Raw genomic sequence first — 14,605 nt, forward strand, 5'->3', positions numbered from 1 at the left:
AAGGCGGCTGCCCAGCTCCAGGCTTCTCATCTGTGCTCCTCTTGGGAGGAGGGGGAGCCATCAGCATGTGGAACATTCTTTTCTTAGGAAGATGGCCTTGGTTAGAGTGACACTCAGCAGTTAAGAACACGCACTGATCTTGGCAGGGTCCGAGTCCAGTTCCCAGCGCTGTCATTGGGTCAGTGGCTCACAACAGCCTGTAGCCATAACTCCAGGGGATCCGCACACCTTCTTCTGAACTCTCTGGACACCCATACATACCCATGCAGCACACACATATATACATAATTAAAAATAAAATAGTTATTTTTAAAAAAAGAAAGAAAGAAAGAAAACCAAAACTTTCTAAGAAGTTCCCAGAATTCTTCATCTTCGTGTGCAGATTTTAGTCCCCTCTGGTTGACTGGGAGGGCAGAGAACAAGGCTGTCCCTTCCCGGCCCTGTCAGAGGCAGGCCAGAGACATGAGAGTAGATGCTGGGTTGACCAGATCACCGTGTCAGCTGCAGCAACCACCAGCTCCTTCCATTCATTTGTCTGCCATCTAGTAGCCTCTCATCGGCACCATATAGCTGAAGCACGATTAATAAAAGCTCAGAGACAGACAGAAATTGTGGTTCAACCTAAAGGTCAGAAAAGCAAAGCAGCCAGCCACTGACTCTTACCTCTACCTCAGTCTGAAATGGTGATCCTGCCTCCAGGAATCTCAGAATGAGACTGTGTCTGAGAGCTGTCTCCTCCTATTTTATAATCCTCTCTAGGATTAAAGGCATGCACCACTACCACCCGGTTTCTATGGCAATCTAGTGTGGCTTCTGGGATTAAAGGTGTGTGTTATTGCTGCCTGGTCTGTAAACTGGCCAGTGTGACTGTTTTACTTCTCTGGTTCTCAGGCAAGCTTTATTTATGAAAATACAAATGAAATGCCATTACATTTTCCATTTTTGACTATAATAAAAAAGAAGGCTATAACTAATATAAGAAAAACTGTAAGTACAATGATTATATACAATATATACAGGCAATAAATACATCAGTAATGTCTAGTCAATTTGCATTTGACAAATTCAGAGAAAATACTCCATATCTAGCTCAGTTGGTAGAGCATGAGATTCTTAATCTTGGGGGTCATGGTTTTAAGCCCCAATTTGGGTGCCATTATGTAAACGGAAGACTGAACTTTCATTTCCTGGCCACCCAGACTGAAATAATTACATAGAAACTGTATTAATTACAACACTGTTTGGCCAATGGCTCAGACATATTTCTAGCTAGCTCTTACATCTTTTTTTTTTTTATTTTTCGAGACAGGGTTTCTCTGTGGCTTTGGAGCCTGTCCTGGAACTAGCTCTTGTAGACAAGGCTTAGCTCTTACATCTTAACCCATTTCTATTACTTTATATATTGCCACTGTGGTGTTACCTCATTTTCTACATATCTTGTTTCCTTGGCAGCTGGCTGGCATCTCCTTGACTCTACCTACTCTTTCTCTCTTTGTGTGTGTGTGTGTGTGTGTGTGTGTGTGTGTGTATGTATGTGTGTGTATGTGTGTGTGTGTGTGTGTTAGGATATCCTTTCTGACTGTACTCTGCTAAGCTATTGGCTGAAACAGTATTATTCATCAACCTCTAAAAGCAACACCTACATATATACATGGAAGGACATGCCACATCATACAGCATTCATCCTGAGGATCTCTGAGGACTTCACCTGCAGCCGTAGGTACTATGCCACCGTGTCATTCACACATTACTGAATTCCTTCCCATCTGTAGTCACTGCTACACACAGAGTGCTTGAGAGCTGGCCTCCCTGTGTGACTTGGTGAGCTATGGCCACTGCCAGCGCATAGGCAGGACACTCGTGGCCTATTACCCTTCTTATACATATCAGCACGAGAACATGTACTGGTGTGTTGTGAGGGCCTGGAGCCCATGGCTCTTCTGGAGAGGACTGGGCCAGCACAGAGTGACAGGCGCTGCAGCAGCTCCCCCACCACGCTCTGATTTCCCAGTGGAGGATAGTTACTGGGCTATTCATGTTCCTCAACAGGTGCATATGCTGGGCATCTGGGGTGGAGCAGTTCCTTACGATGAGGTCAGCTCATACACATGGGCCATTTGGCCTCCCTAGCCTGCAGGGAAATGCCAACAGCAGTATCCAGTCTATTCCAAGCAGAAAAGTCCCTTCCTTTCCTCTGTGCCATCAACCTTGTGTGAGGAGACCCCAGGCCTGTGGTTCCAGTGTATCTTGTCAAGGTTTGTTAGCAAACAGAAGGTGCTTCTGGGATATGAGCATCTGAAAGAAACATTAAGCATGTGCACTGGCCTCTCCTTAGCTGTCTGACTCTAGAAGTGTTTCCCCCAGTTCTACTGTAGATGTGCTGCTCCAGCCTCAGGAGGGGGACTTCAGGGGACAGAGTCTCTCGTAGTTTAGTGGTCCTGACACTGGAAGTCGTGGTACCCTAGGACAGCAAAGAAAGGTTTGGGCCTGTGTAGGAGGTCCACAGGCTGGGCCCTGGAGAAACCACACATAGAGGCCAGCCTGGGTTACAGGGGTTACAGGAATTCAGTGTGCCTTGGACTGTGGCCAGGGCCCAGTAGAGAGCCCCACCACATATGGCCATGACTCTGTCTGTGCTGTGCTGCCTGCATACTTACTTGTGAGTTACAGGCCCAGCGGCAAGCATTGGTGTGAGTTCAGCTCTGTGGGACCCACCTTCTTCTCCCTGCCCTGTCCCTCTCCCTGCGGTAGTCATATAGCATATAGTATAAAGTTTTATCTTCTAAGAGCATGCAGAGAAAATGCATGCCACAACAGGGCCAAGGGGAGTGTGGAATTTATAAAGAACAAGATTTCACCTCAGTCTTAACCCAATAAGCCAGCACTGGAAGCATGCTTGGTGTTAACACTTAGCTGCTTCTTTAGGAGTCTCTTACTCCAACCCCTCCCAGCACTAGGGTTTTAGATGTTGTGCCCTTTTACATAGGTTTGAATTCGGTTCTTCATGCTTGTGAGGCAGGCACCACAGTGACCAAGCATCACTTAACGTCTTAAATTTTCAGGTGTAAGCCTGGCGGCGGTGGCACACACCTTTAATCCCAGCATTCGGGAGGCAGAGGCAGACGGATCTCTGTGAGTCCGAAGCCTGTCTGAGCTACAAAGTGAGTTCCAGGACAAGCTCCAATGCTACAAAGAAACCTTGTCTCAAAAAAATAAAAATAAAAAATAAAATTCCAAGTGGAAAAAACAATCCAGGTGAAGCATTTTCCAGGCTCTTTTAACCACGATGGTTTTCCTCACTGCAGAGAGACCATGAGAACATGGAAGCTGTCTTTTTATTGAAGATCACAGTGTCTCGTCCTATGAGCAGCAGCAGCACGGGAGAAACTCTTCTATCTCTGTCCCCTGTGCCGTTCACAGAGGGCCCACGTCTTCCTCCCTCATCCCTGTGTAAGCACGTGAGACCGCTCCTTCTGCTTTGCTTTTCTCATTGCTGCAACAAAGTCCTGGCAGCTGCTGCAGCTCCCTTCCTCCTTTTCATCCAGCCCAGGAAACCAGCCCACGCAGTGGAGCCGCCTACATTTAGAGTGGGTCTTCTCAGCCCTGTTAACCTAGTCTGGAAACTCCCTCACAAACATGCCTAGAGCGTTATCTCCATGGTGCTTCTGAAACTCCTCGAACGGACAAGATTAACCATCGTGGTAGCCCTTCAGGGACCAGGCTCCTGCCCACAGACCTTGCTGAGGGTGTGCCCTGCAGGAATGATGCCCACAGACAGAGCACCACCAGATGCCTTCATGAGCCCTATCTGGGCCTTCCACACTCCACATGAAATCCAAAGCCCCTGGGCCTCTCCTGCTTGTGTTTAGCTAGTTCTGTAATACCCACACTGCAGCTGTGTGTATGATTCCCTAACACCCTGCACAGCCCTGGCACGTGCTGTGTGCCCACAGATGCTATTGAGTGATTAGCTGCTGCAGGTCTTACTGTTGGACTGGAGCTGTGGTCCTAACGAGGAATCCATGGACAGCCAACTCTGGGTACTTCTTGAGCACCTAGGAGCGCTCTGGTCCCAGTGAGCTCTACCTATGGCTGTTCCATCCAATGTTGCCCAAGTATCCAGACTGGGCTTCTATGGGGACCACAGAGATTTCATGCATGATAAGTGGGGTGATTTTAGGTGGTCTGTTAATTGTTGGAATGGTGAGAAAATTGATCCTTTCTCAGTTGTTTCTTCTGCATGGTGATCTAGAAGGTCTCAGTTCGATACCAGCAGTCAGCCCCGACTAACAGCCGACTGACCCAACAAGAGGCTCTTTTTAACCTTGTTGGTTTTTCTCTGTTAAACCATGCTGTGTAACTGTCAGTCATCTTTCTCATCACTGTGACAAGAAACAGGAAGACAACGTACTTGTTTAGCTCATGGTTTCAGGAGGTCCAGTCCATCGTGGTGGGGAGGGCCTCAAAAGAGCAAAGTGGTTCACACTAAACCCGGGTTCCACTGCCTTCTTTTACTTTTTTTCACCAAACTCATTTGGATGTTGTTGCTCACATACAGGGATGGGTCTTGCCCACTCAGTTCGTCTCCTATGGAAATACCCTCAGACGTACCCATCTCCTAGGTGATTCTACATCTAAAGCAGTTGACAGTGAAGATTTCCCATCCAGCTGCTATCATAGCCTTCCAGTATCCAGTGTGATAACTTAGCCAGAGACGATTTGACACATGCAGAAGTGTGTCCTAGGTTCTGTGCAAAGGCCACATGGCTGAGCATCCAATGGTTTTATCACCCGTGAAGAACCTGGGAGCCAGTCACTTTTGCTGAGGACCTATCTTTTCCTGTGCTTGTTGTATTTATCTTACGTTATTAAATAAGGCCCCACATATCTCAAGCTGTGTAGCCAAGGATGATCTGGAACTTCTGACCCTTCTCCCTACACCTATCAAGTGCTAAAATTAGCTGTTTACCAACACATCCCACCCCTCTCTAAGCCTCTTGATTTCCTTTTGAACAAAGAATGTTTAGTCAGAACTTTTGACCAACAGTGTCACCGAGTAGAAGTTACCGGTATTTTGTTTGTTTATTTTGAGGCAGGTGTTAGCATGGAGCCCTAGCTGGCTGGGACTGGTTAGGTAGACCAGGCTGCTTTGAGCCTTCAGCTTTTGCCTTGCCTTATGAGTAGTGTCACTGTATTTTTTCTTGAAGCTACCATCGATTTCTGATATGAATGCTTTTATAATAACTAAAATATTATTATAATTTTATAAGAGTAGGAGAAAGTCTTCTCTCTAAGATTCAGCATTATTAAGAATGTTGATGGAGAAAGAGAAGGGGAACAGTTGGTGAGGTGGTAGACTAACAGGCGAGAGTTTGGATGGTTGCCCCGGAAACCTCAGTTTGGCAAATGTTCTCTAATGCCATGGACACAGAAAGGCAGAGGTCAGGAGTTGAGCCACGCTCCCCCCCCCCCCCAGCTCTGTGCAGAGGCATTCTGGAGAGATGGTGACACAAAGTTAGAAGCAGGGGACTCATTTCTCATTCCTTCTGTCCCAGCTTCCTCACCCCTACAATAGGGGTCAGGAGGATGGTTAAGTCACTTAGGCCAGCAGTTGGCTACTGTGAGGGCTGCGGCGTAGCAGCCGTGATTGGCGCTTGGTGTCCGTGGGGATCGGCTCCAGGACCCCCACAGATTCCCAAATCCTCTGATCTTCACGTCCCTTCTATAAAATGGCAAAATATTTGCATAGAACCTGTCACATTCCTCTACATGTTGTGTGTCATCTCCGAATTATTTAAGGCACCTAATACAATGTAAAGGCTATGGAAATTGTTGTCACACTGTATTGTTTAGGGGATAATGACAACAAAATGCAAATACAGAACAATTGCAACCACCAAATACTTTTAAACTATTTTATTTATTACTGTTATTGTGTGTGTATGTGTATGATATGTATGAGTACAGGTGCACATGTGTCATGGCCAGTGTGGAAGGGTCAGAAGACAACTTTTGGGAGTAGGTTCTTCTAAGTGAATTCCCAGAATCTAACTTGGGTTATTAGCATGATTTTTTTACCACTGAGCAATAATAATAATAGTAACAACAACAATAATACGATGTTTTGCTGTGTAGCTCAGGCTCCCTGGTTCCGGGATTACAGGCATGTGACCCCACCGTCGGTCTCCCATTTGCTTCAGATCTGAGGTTGGTAGGACCCGAGGTAGCTCCCGAGGGCTGACAGCACACTGCCCCACCCTGCAGCGCGGCCCTGCTCTCCCCAGTAGTAACAGCCATGTTCCCCTTGCAGGTTAACTGTCGGGAGCGATGGGCGACTGGAGCTTCTTGGGGCGGCTGCTGGAGAATGCGCAGGAGCACTCCACAGTCATCGGCAAGGTGTGGCTGACTGTGCTGTTCATCTTCCGCATCCTGGTGCTGGGGGCGGCGGCCGAGGAGGTGTGGGGCGACGAGCAGTCAGACTTTACTTGCAACACGCAACAACCCGGGTGCGAGAACGTCTGCTACGACCGCGCTTTCCCCATCTCGCACATCCGCTTCTGGGCTCTGCAGATCATCTTCGTGTCCACGCCCACCCTCATCTACCTGGGCCACGTGCTGCACATCGTGCGCATGGAGGAGAAGAAGAGAGAGCGGGAGGAAGAGATGCTGAGGAGAGACAACCCCCAGCACGGCCGTGGCCGCGAGCCGATGCGTACAGTGAGTCCGCGGGATCCGCCACTGCGTGATGACCATGGCAAGGTGCGCATTGCGGGCGCGCTGCTGCGGACCTATGTCTTCAACATCATCTTCAAGACGCTCTTCGAAGTGGGCTTCATCGCAGGCCAGTACTTTCTCTATGGCTTCCAGCTGCAGCCACTTTACCGTTGTGACCGCTGGCCCTGCCCCAACACGGTAGACTGCTTCATCTCTAGGCCCACAGAGAAGACCATCTTCGTCATCTTCATGCTGGCTGTTGCCTGTGCGTCACTGGTGCTCAACATGCTGGAGATTTACCACCTGGGCTGGAAGAAGCTCAAGCAGGGAGTTACCAACCACTTCAGCCCCGATGCCTCAGAAGCCAGTCACAAGCCCTTGGACCCCCTACCTCACACCTCCAGCTCTGGCCCTCCCAGCGCCTCCATTGGGTTCCCACCTTTCTACACACACCCTGCCTGTCCCCCAGTACAGGCCAGGGCCACGGGGTTTCCTGAGGCCCCACCACCACCAGCAGACTTCACAGTGGTAACCCTGAACGATGCGCAAGGCAGAGGCCACTCTGTCAAGCACTGCAATGGCCTCCATCTGATCACAGAGCAGAACTGGGCCAACAGAGTGGCAGAGCCGCAGACCTCTGCTAGCAAGGCCTCTTCGGTAGCGTCCAGCCCCGAGGGCCGCAAGGCGCTCACGGACAGCAGTGGCAGCAGCCTGGAAGAGAGTGCCTTGGTGGCAACGCCAGAGGAGGGAGAGCAGGCCTTGGCTACCACAGTGGAGATGCACTCCCCGCCCTTGGTCCTCCTGGATCCAGGAAGGTCCAGCAAGGCCAGCAGTGGGCGGGCCAGACCTGGTGACTTGGCCATCTAGCCTTGGTTTCCCCAGACAGTTTGATAGGCCTTCCCTTTCCCCCTTAGAAACCAAAAACCAAAATGCCTTTCAAATCACCAGGTAGAAAGAGAGAGAGCCTGACAGCGCTGGCATCCCCAGAAACACTGAATCAACCCAGTCAGGTGTCTGATTTAATGCTTGCTGTTCTTGTCACTGTGGGGTATAGTGGGGATCACACCAGCGCTCTGAGATTGAGAGGGGGCGGGGTTGTTGGCTTTTCAAGATGCTCCCAGCAGCGGTTGCTCCTGGACTCCTCCATGGGCAGTTACTATTCTGCAGCGATAAAGCAACAGGTGTTTGCAGTCCTTCAGCGGGAGACAATTGGGTTTCCATTCCTAAGCTCTCCAAACAGCCCAGGGGCACAGAGACACTTAGCTCTATCTCTGTGTGATACTTTTAACTTAGAGTTGAATTTCATTTGGGATATTTGCCAAACTACTAAAAAAAGCTTTAGAGGGACTCTATCTAGTGTCACTTGAATTTCTGGAATCACATATGAAGTCCAGGCTGTCCAACTGCAGGCTGCTGCCCTCTAGAGAGGGGTTCTATGGGACAGGGCCACAGACATCACTGGTAGAGGCAGGTGGAGATGCAGAGACGCTGGAGAGCCCTTCAGCAGAAGAGGAAAATGACGACAGTGGCAGGTATGCCCTAGGTATTATTTATTCTTTGATGACATTTTGTGCTTAGCCTGAATGGTAAATATATATATATATATATATATATATATATAAAATTGCACCCTCTCTCACACACACACACACACACACAATTTTATCTTTCATTAAAAACCATAACACTGTTAAAATGACTACTGACCAGGAAGCTGTTTCATTAGCTGAGATCTTGGACTTTCCTTTGAAACAAATTCACCTCCCTCGCAGACCGACTAATCACCGGGAGGGTGTCTAGACAATAAGCCGGTCACTGTGAGCATGTACGCTAGGTCAGACTTGGGGGATTTGCGTGCATTTTAAATACTTGAAGTTTTAACGTTTCTGAATGGGAAGTTCACTACTATAACCAGGAAAAAGTGTTTATACAGATGAATCACTGATGACCTACACTTAAAGGAAAAATACCAAATAAAACACTTCAAGTTCCCTAACCGTTTATTTATTTTTTTTTGTGCCTGTTTGCTTTCTAAAATGTAAATAAAATTGTCTTGATTTTACTGCGTGTGTAAGGGCGTGTGGCTGATTGTGGTGTGGACACAGCTCCGTTTTCCACCCACTTAAGTGCTGTCCTACAGGGAAGCTATTTATACACATGGCTGGGCGGGAAGAGGGCAAATCCTCTCTGCGGTACTCACTGCAGTAGAGCCTCCTTCACGGTCACCATTGTCCTAAGCTAGTAAATAATGGTCATGCTGGCCTGTCCCCCACCCCACTGGCTTCCACTTTGAGTAGTTCATCCTTATTCAGCAAACATCCATTTTCCCACCTGATTCATTTTTATAAGTTAATCTAATGATTAGTATGGGATCATGCCCCACATGCTTTCTGTCTCCTGTGTTAAAGGGGTGGAAAGTAACGTCCAGACTCAGCCTTCTGTGTGCATACGTATAAGAGTTCATTAGTGTCTCCTGCTTGCTGTAGGATGCAATGGGCAATCACTGATGTTTAAAATACACTGACCTTCCATACAGAGCCTGGACCACAGTTAGGTTGAAAAACTCTACATACATAGATACCAGCTCAGCACATGCAGTTTTTGGCTTAGGGAGCAGGATTTAGCTCTTTAGACAAAAGGGCTATGAGAAATCCTGGTGCTGGAGAATTCTGATAAAAACAAACAAACGACTTTGGGTCTCTCCGAAAATGCCTCAACAGTCACCAGAGAGCCAGTGTTCAGTCGCGGGTGGATGTGGGTGCTTCCTGAGTTCTGCAGGTTGGGCTGAAGTAAATGTTGTTATATGTGAGCCTTGCACGCACCCACAGTTGATTTTTTTTTTTTTTTGGTTTTTTCGAGACAGGGTTTCTCTGTAGCTTTGGAGCCTGTCCTGGAACTAGCTCTTGTAGACCAGGCTGGCCTCGAACTCACAGAGATCCGCCCGCCTCTGCCTCCCGAGTGCTGGGATTAAAGGCGTGTGCCACCACCGCCCGGCCACAGTTTTCTGAAGTTCTGAAGGAGTATTCAGCTTTTACATTTGAATACTGGGGCTGAAAACATAGCTTTGGGACCTGAATTGGGTGCCCAGCACCTATGTTTTTAAAGGTGGGCTGTGGTAGTATGTGTTTGTAATACGAAGCTGGGGAGGTAGAAATAGGAGGTCTCTGGAGCAGGCTGGCCAGTCTATCCAAATAGGCTAGCTTCAGGTTCAGTGAGAGACCCTGCCTCAAAACCCAAGGTGAAGAGCAACTGAGGAAGATGCCCCACACATGTGCATACTTACATGCTCAAACACACAAACGTGGACAAACTGAACTCTGTTCACAGTGTGCTCACAAAAATGCCAATATTATTTGATTAGGCATGATCCAGCATAGACATAACCTACAGTGTTCTTGGGTCAGTGTGCAGGCTATGAGAAGAAGGAAAGCTTGTCTTGCATGGTGTTACTCTTTGAAGAACGATATCCTGGAGGCAGGGCTTCCTGTCCCCTGTGGCTATGTGAAATCACTCTGTATTTATGCAATAAAAATAGGCAAGAGTCCACACAGATGTTTTCTGGCCATTTCATGAAATAGAGATTTGCCTTTTAAAATTGTTTTACAAAATAGAGTTTTATGTAGTCTAGACTGGTTTTGAACTCATTATGTATACAAGGATTGTAACATGAGGGCCAGCTTGTTGGGGTTTCTGTCCCGCCCAGTACCCCACAGCCGGCAAGCCCCAAAGAAAATCACACAGAGATCTCCATAAAACTGATTGGCCCATTAGCTCAGTCTTCTTATTAGCTCTTGTAGCTTATATTAACCCATTCTTATCTATGTTAGCCACATGGCTCGGTACCTTTCAGTCAGGCAGGTTACATCTTGCTTCTTGGTGGTCTGGGCTGGAATGGCAAGGGAGCTTCCTGCTTCCCAGGATACGCTTGTTCTCTTTTTTCCACCTCTACTTCCTGTCTGGTTTTCCCGCCTATACTTCCTGCCTGGCCAATTAGCGTTTTATTAAAATACATGATTGGCAGAATACAGATAATTCTCCCACACCAAAGGATAACCTTGAACTTCTGACCTTCTGAGGTGCTAGGATTATTGGAATTACAGGCATGAACCAACAAGTCTAGATATAAACTCTCTCTCTCTCTCTCTCTCTCTCTCTCTCTCTCTCTCTCTCTCTCTCTCTCTATTTATTTATTTAGGTTCTCAAGACAGGATTTCTCTATGTAGCCCTAACTGTCCTGGAACTCATCCTTTAGACCAGGCTGGCCTCAAACTCACAGAGATAGATCCAGCTGCCTCTGCTTCCTCAGTGCTGGGATTACAAGCATGTGCCACCACCACCCAGCTACTTCTTATATTTCTTTATTTAGACTCTCAGACATCAGTTGACTCTGAGCCCAAGCTAAGGGGTGATAAAATGTGAACAGGAACAGCCACAGAACCCCTTCCTAAATTCTAGACATTCCTTATATTACCACCTGATAAACTTGATTTTACTGAGATTTTTCATAAAACTGAATCCAGCAAAGCAAAGGAGAGATCAGGTAGAAATGCACATCTCAGCACAAGTCCTGGCTCTGGATAAGTAAGTAGGTGGAGCATAGTGACATGATATGCATTCTCAGTGCTTTTGGGACAGGGTCTCACTCTGCAGCTCAGGCTGGCCTGTAGGTCATAGAAGTTCTCCTGCTGCAACCTCCCAGTGCTACAATTACAGACATGAGCCTCCACATCTGACTCAAAGTACTGGTTCTTAGGGTTCTTAGGGTTCTAGATAGAATCATAGCATAGGCCAGCCTTGAAATCCCTATGCCAGCAATTCTAGCTTGTGGGTCGACATTCTGTTGGGGATGGAATGACTCTTTCAGATATCAGATATTCTATGCATCAGATATTTACATTATGATTCATAACAAGTACCAAAATTATAATTATGAAGTAACAATGAAATAATTATGGTTGGGGGGTCACAATAACATGAGACACTATTAAAATGTCACAGCATTAGGAAGGTTGAGGACCACTGCCCTCTGCAGCTAAGCATGGCCTTGACCTGATTCTCCTGACTCTACCTCCTAAAGGCCAGGATTATAAGAGTGTGCCACCCTGATTATGCAGTGTGTCAGATCAAACCCAGGGCTTCTTGCATGCGACAAAAGCACGGTTCAAACTAAGCTATGTCTCCAGCCCTTAGAGAATAGAATTTTTATATAAAGGTACCTAGAGCCAAGCATGCTGGCACATGCACATAATTCTAGCACTTGGAAGGCTGCTGAGACAAGAGGATGTCTATGAGCTTTGGGTCAGTCTGAACTATAATGTGAGACCTTTTCTCCAAAGAACAAAATGGGAACCAGGCACAGTGGTGCGGGCCTTAATGCCAGGACTCAGAGGCTGAGGCAGGTGGATCTCTGTAAGTTCAAGGCCAGCCTAGCCTATTTTACATAATGATAACGAGTTCCAGGAGGAGTGGGAGGAGTCAGAGTCTCTGTTTTTCGAGACAGGGTTTCATTGTGTAGCCTAGGCTGTCCTGGAACTTGCTCTGTAGACCAGGCTGGCCTTGAACTCCCAGAGATCTGCCTACCTCTGCCTCCAGAGTACTCGGATAAAAGTCGTGTACCACTATTGTTTGACTTGAAATCCTGTCTAAAAACAAACAAATAAGAATGAAATGGAGAGAGAGAAGTGAGAGAGAACAGAAAGTGCTTAGAATAAGGAGTAGGATGATAACTCAAACACTGACTTATTAAAAGCTGACCTAATTGGGTTGAAGTATTTTTTTACAGTTAAGCTCGTTATGGTCAGTATTAACATTTTTTTAGTACTTATGGAATTCTTGAATAAAATCCTACCTTGAGCTCTTTGTCTTCCTTCTGATCTTCATCATTAATCCATGATCTCCACCATGGTAAATGCTTGTAGCTTATGACTTGACTTCAGAGTGCAGGTGTGTTCAGTAAAGAACAAGTTAGCCGGGCAGTGGTGGCACATGCCTTTAATCCCAGGACTCAGGAGGCAGAGGCAGGCGGATCTCTGTGAGTTTGAGGCCAGCCTGGTCTACAAGAGCTAGTTCCAGGACAGGCTCCAAAACCACAGAGAAACCCTGCCTTGAAAAACCAAAAAAAAAAAAAAAGAGAGAGAGAAAGAAAGAAAGAAAAGAAAGAAAAAGAAAAAAGAAAAAGAAAAGAAATTATTGTGGTGACCCTTGTGCCATTTCTCAGGCTCTTCCCACCTGGACTCTTCGGATGTCAGCCACTCATTGGGTGACTCACCCCTTGCCCAACAACTTTTTAAACAAAACATTTGAACTGAGTCTGGTGGAACAAGACTCTAGTTCTAGCTTCCTGGGAGGCTGAGACCGCACACATGTGGTGAAGACACACACATACATACAGGCAAAACACTCAGCTGTAATATAATACATCTTTCTAAAAAGAAAGACATTCTACCCATAGCTGGAAGCCAGACTCCAGCTAGAAGTCTCACTCCTGCCAGCTTTTGTGCTTCATTCACGTCCTTGAGTTTCAGAGTGACTTGCTGAGTGAGGAGATGGAGCAGGCAAAATAACAGCACTGGACTGTGTCCACGTCCTCTTCTCTGGAACCGATGAATGTTACCTCACTCCCAAAGAGACGTCCTAGATATGTCTAAATTAAGGCTCCTGAATGGGCGCGTGACCTGGGTTATAAAAGTGGGAGAGCGCACGCCTTTAATCCCAGCACTAGGGAGGCAGAGGAAGGCGGGTCTCTGAGTTCAAGGACAAACTGGTCTACAGAGCGAGTTCCAGGACAGACTCCAAAGCTATGCAGAAAAACCCTGTCTCGAAAAAACAAAATAAATAAATAAAATAAAGAATAAAAGTGGGAGACAGTTGCTCTCAAGGGTCTTCAGAGGAGAAAAGAAGGCCATGTGACTGGGGAAGCAGAAATTGGAGCGATGCATCAATGTACATATGTGTGCGCACACACTCACACACACACACGCACACACACTCACACACACACGCACTCACACACACGCACTCACACACACGCGTGCACTCACACACACACGCACTCACACACACACGCGCGCGCGCGCGCACACACACATGCGCACTCACACACACGCACTCACACACGCACACGCACTCACACACACGCACGCACACGCATACACGCACACACTCACATACACGTGCGCACACACACGCACACACACACTCACACACACACTCACACACACGCACTCACACACACACTCACACACGCATGCACACACGCACGCACACACACGAAGATTGACATGATGGAAGATGGAGGACGGGCTGACACCCAGCGGGGGCGAAGCGTCACTGGAAGCCCAGAACCCAGCAGCTGCCGCCTTGATTGAGCCCAGTGCTGATGTTCTGTTTCTGGCTTGCAGAGTGGTGAGGACAAGAGATGTCTACACTAATCTCGTTGCAGATTGTTGCAGGAACCATGGGGAAGCCAGCCCGAAAGACTTACTAGTGCTCACTCCAAACTGGCTTGTAACGTTCTCCGGAGCCCTCCTGTCGAGGCCTCCTGATATGCTGTCTCCCACGAGAGTAGTCCTAGAACTGGGGACGGACGCTAAGGCAGGAAGATGCCATGAGTCTGAGATCAGCCAGTGCTACAAAATTCCAGGACAGTCTGGAAATGGTACCCCCACTCCAGGAAAGAATTTCTTCTCTTCCTACCACCTCTGTTCTGCCACTCACAACCAGGGAAGTCCTCAGTCAGCTTCACCTATTTGTTCTGAAGGACACAACCAGAGAGAAAAAGATTCTGCCGGCTAGGTAAGAGATGTCATATGCCGTGTCAATACCATGAGGTACAGCTAAAAGAATAATCTGATATAATTAGGAACACGTCTAAAAGGGTTGTCATTATCAG

General features: G+C 47.4%; 1 protein-coding gene across 1 annotated transcript; it reads left to right on the forward strand.

The window, feature by feature from the left end:
- Window positions 1–6,327: 6,327 nt before the first annotated feature.
- Window positions 6,328–7,581, forward strand: Gja3 (gap junction protein alpha 3). Its single transcript, XM_038310663.1, has one exon. The coding sequence runs from the start codon at window positions 6,328–6,330 to the stop codon at window positions 7,579–7,581; it is 1,254 nt and encodes a 417-aa protein (XP_038166591.1).
- Window positions 7,582–14,605: the final 7,024 nt, after the last annotated feature.

The sequence above is a fragment of the Arvicola amphibius genome, chromosome 13 (assembly GCF_903992535.2).
Source record: "Arvicola amphibius chromosome 13, mArvAmp1.2, whole genome shotgun sequence".
NCBI lineage: Eukaryota > Metazoa > Chordata > Mammalia > Rodentia > Cricetidae > Arvicola > Arvicola amphibius.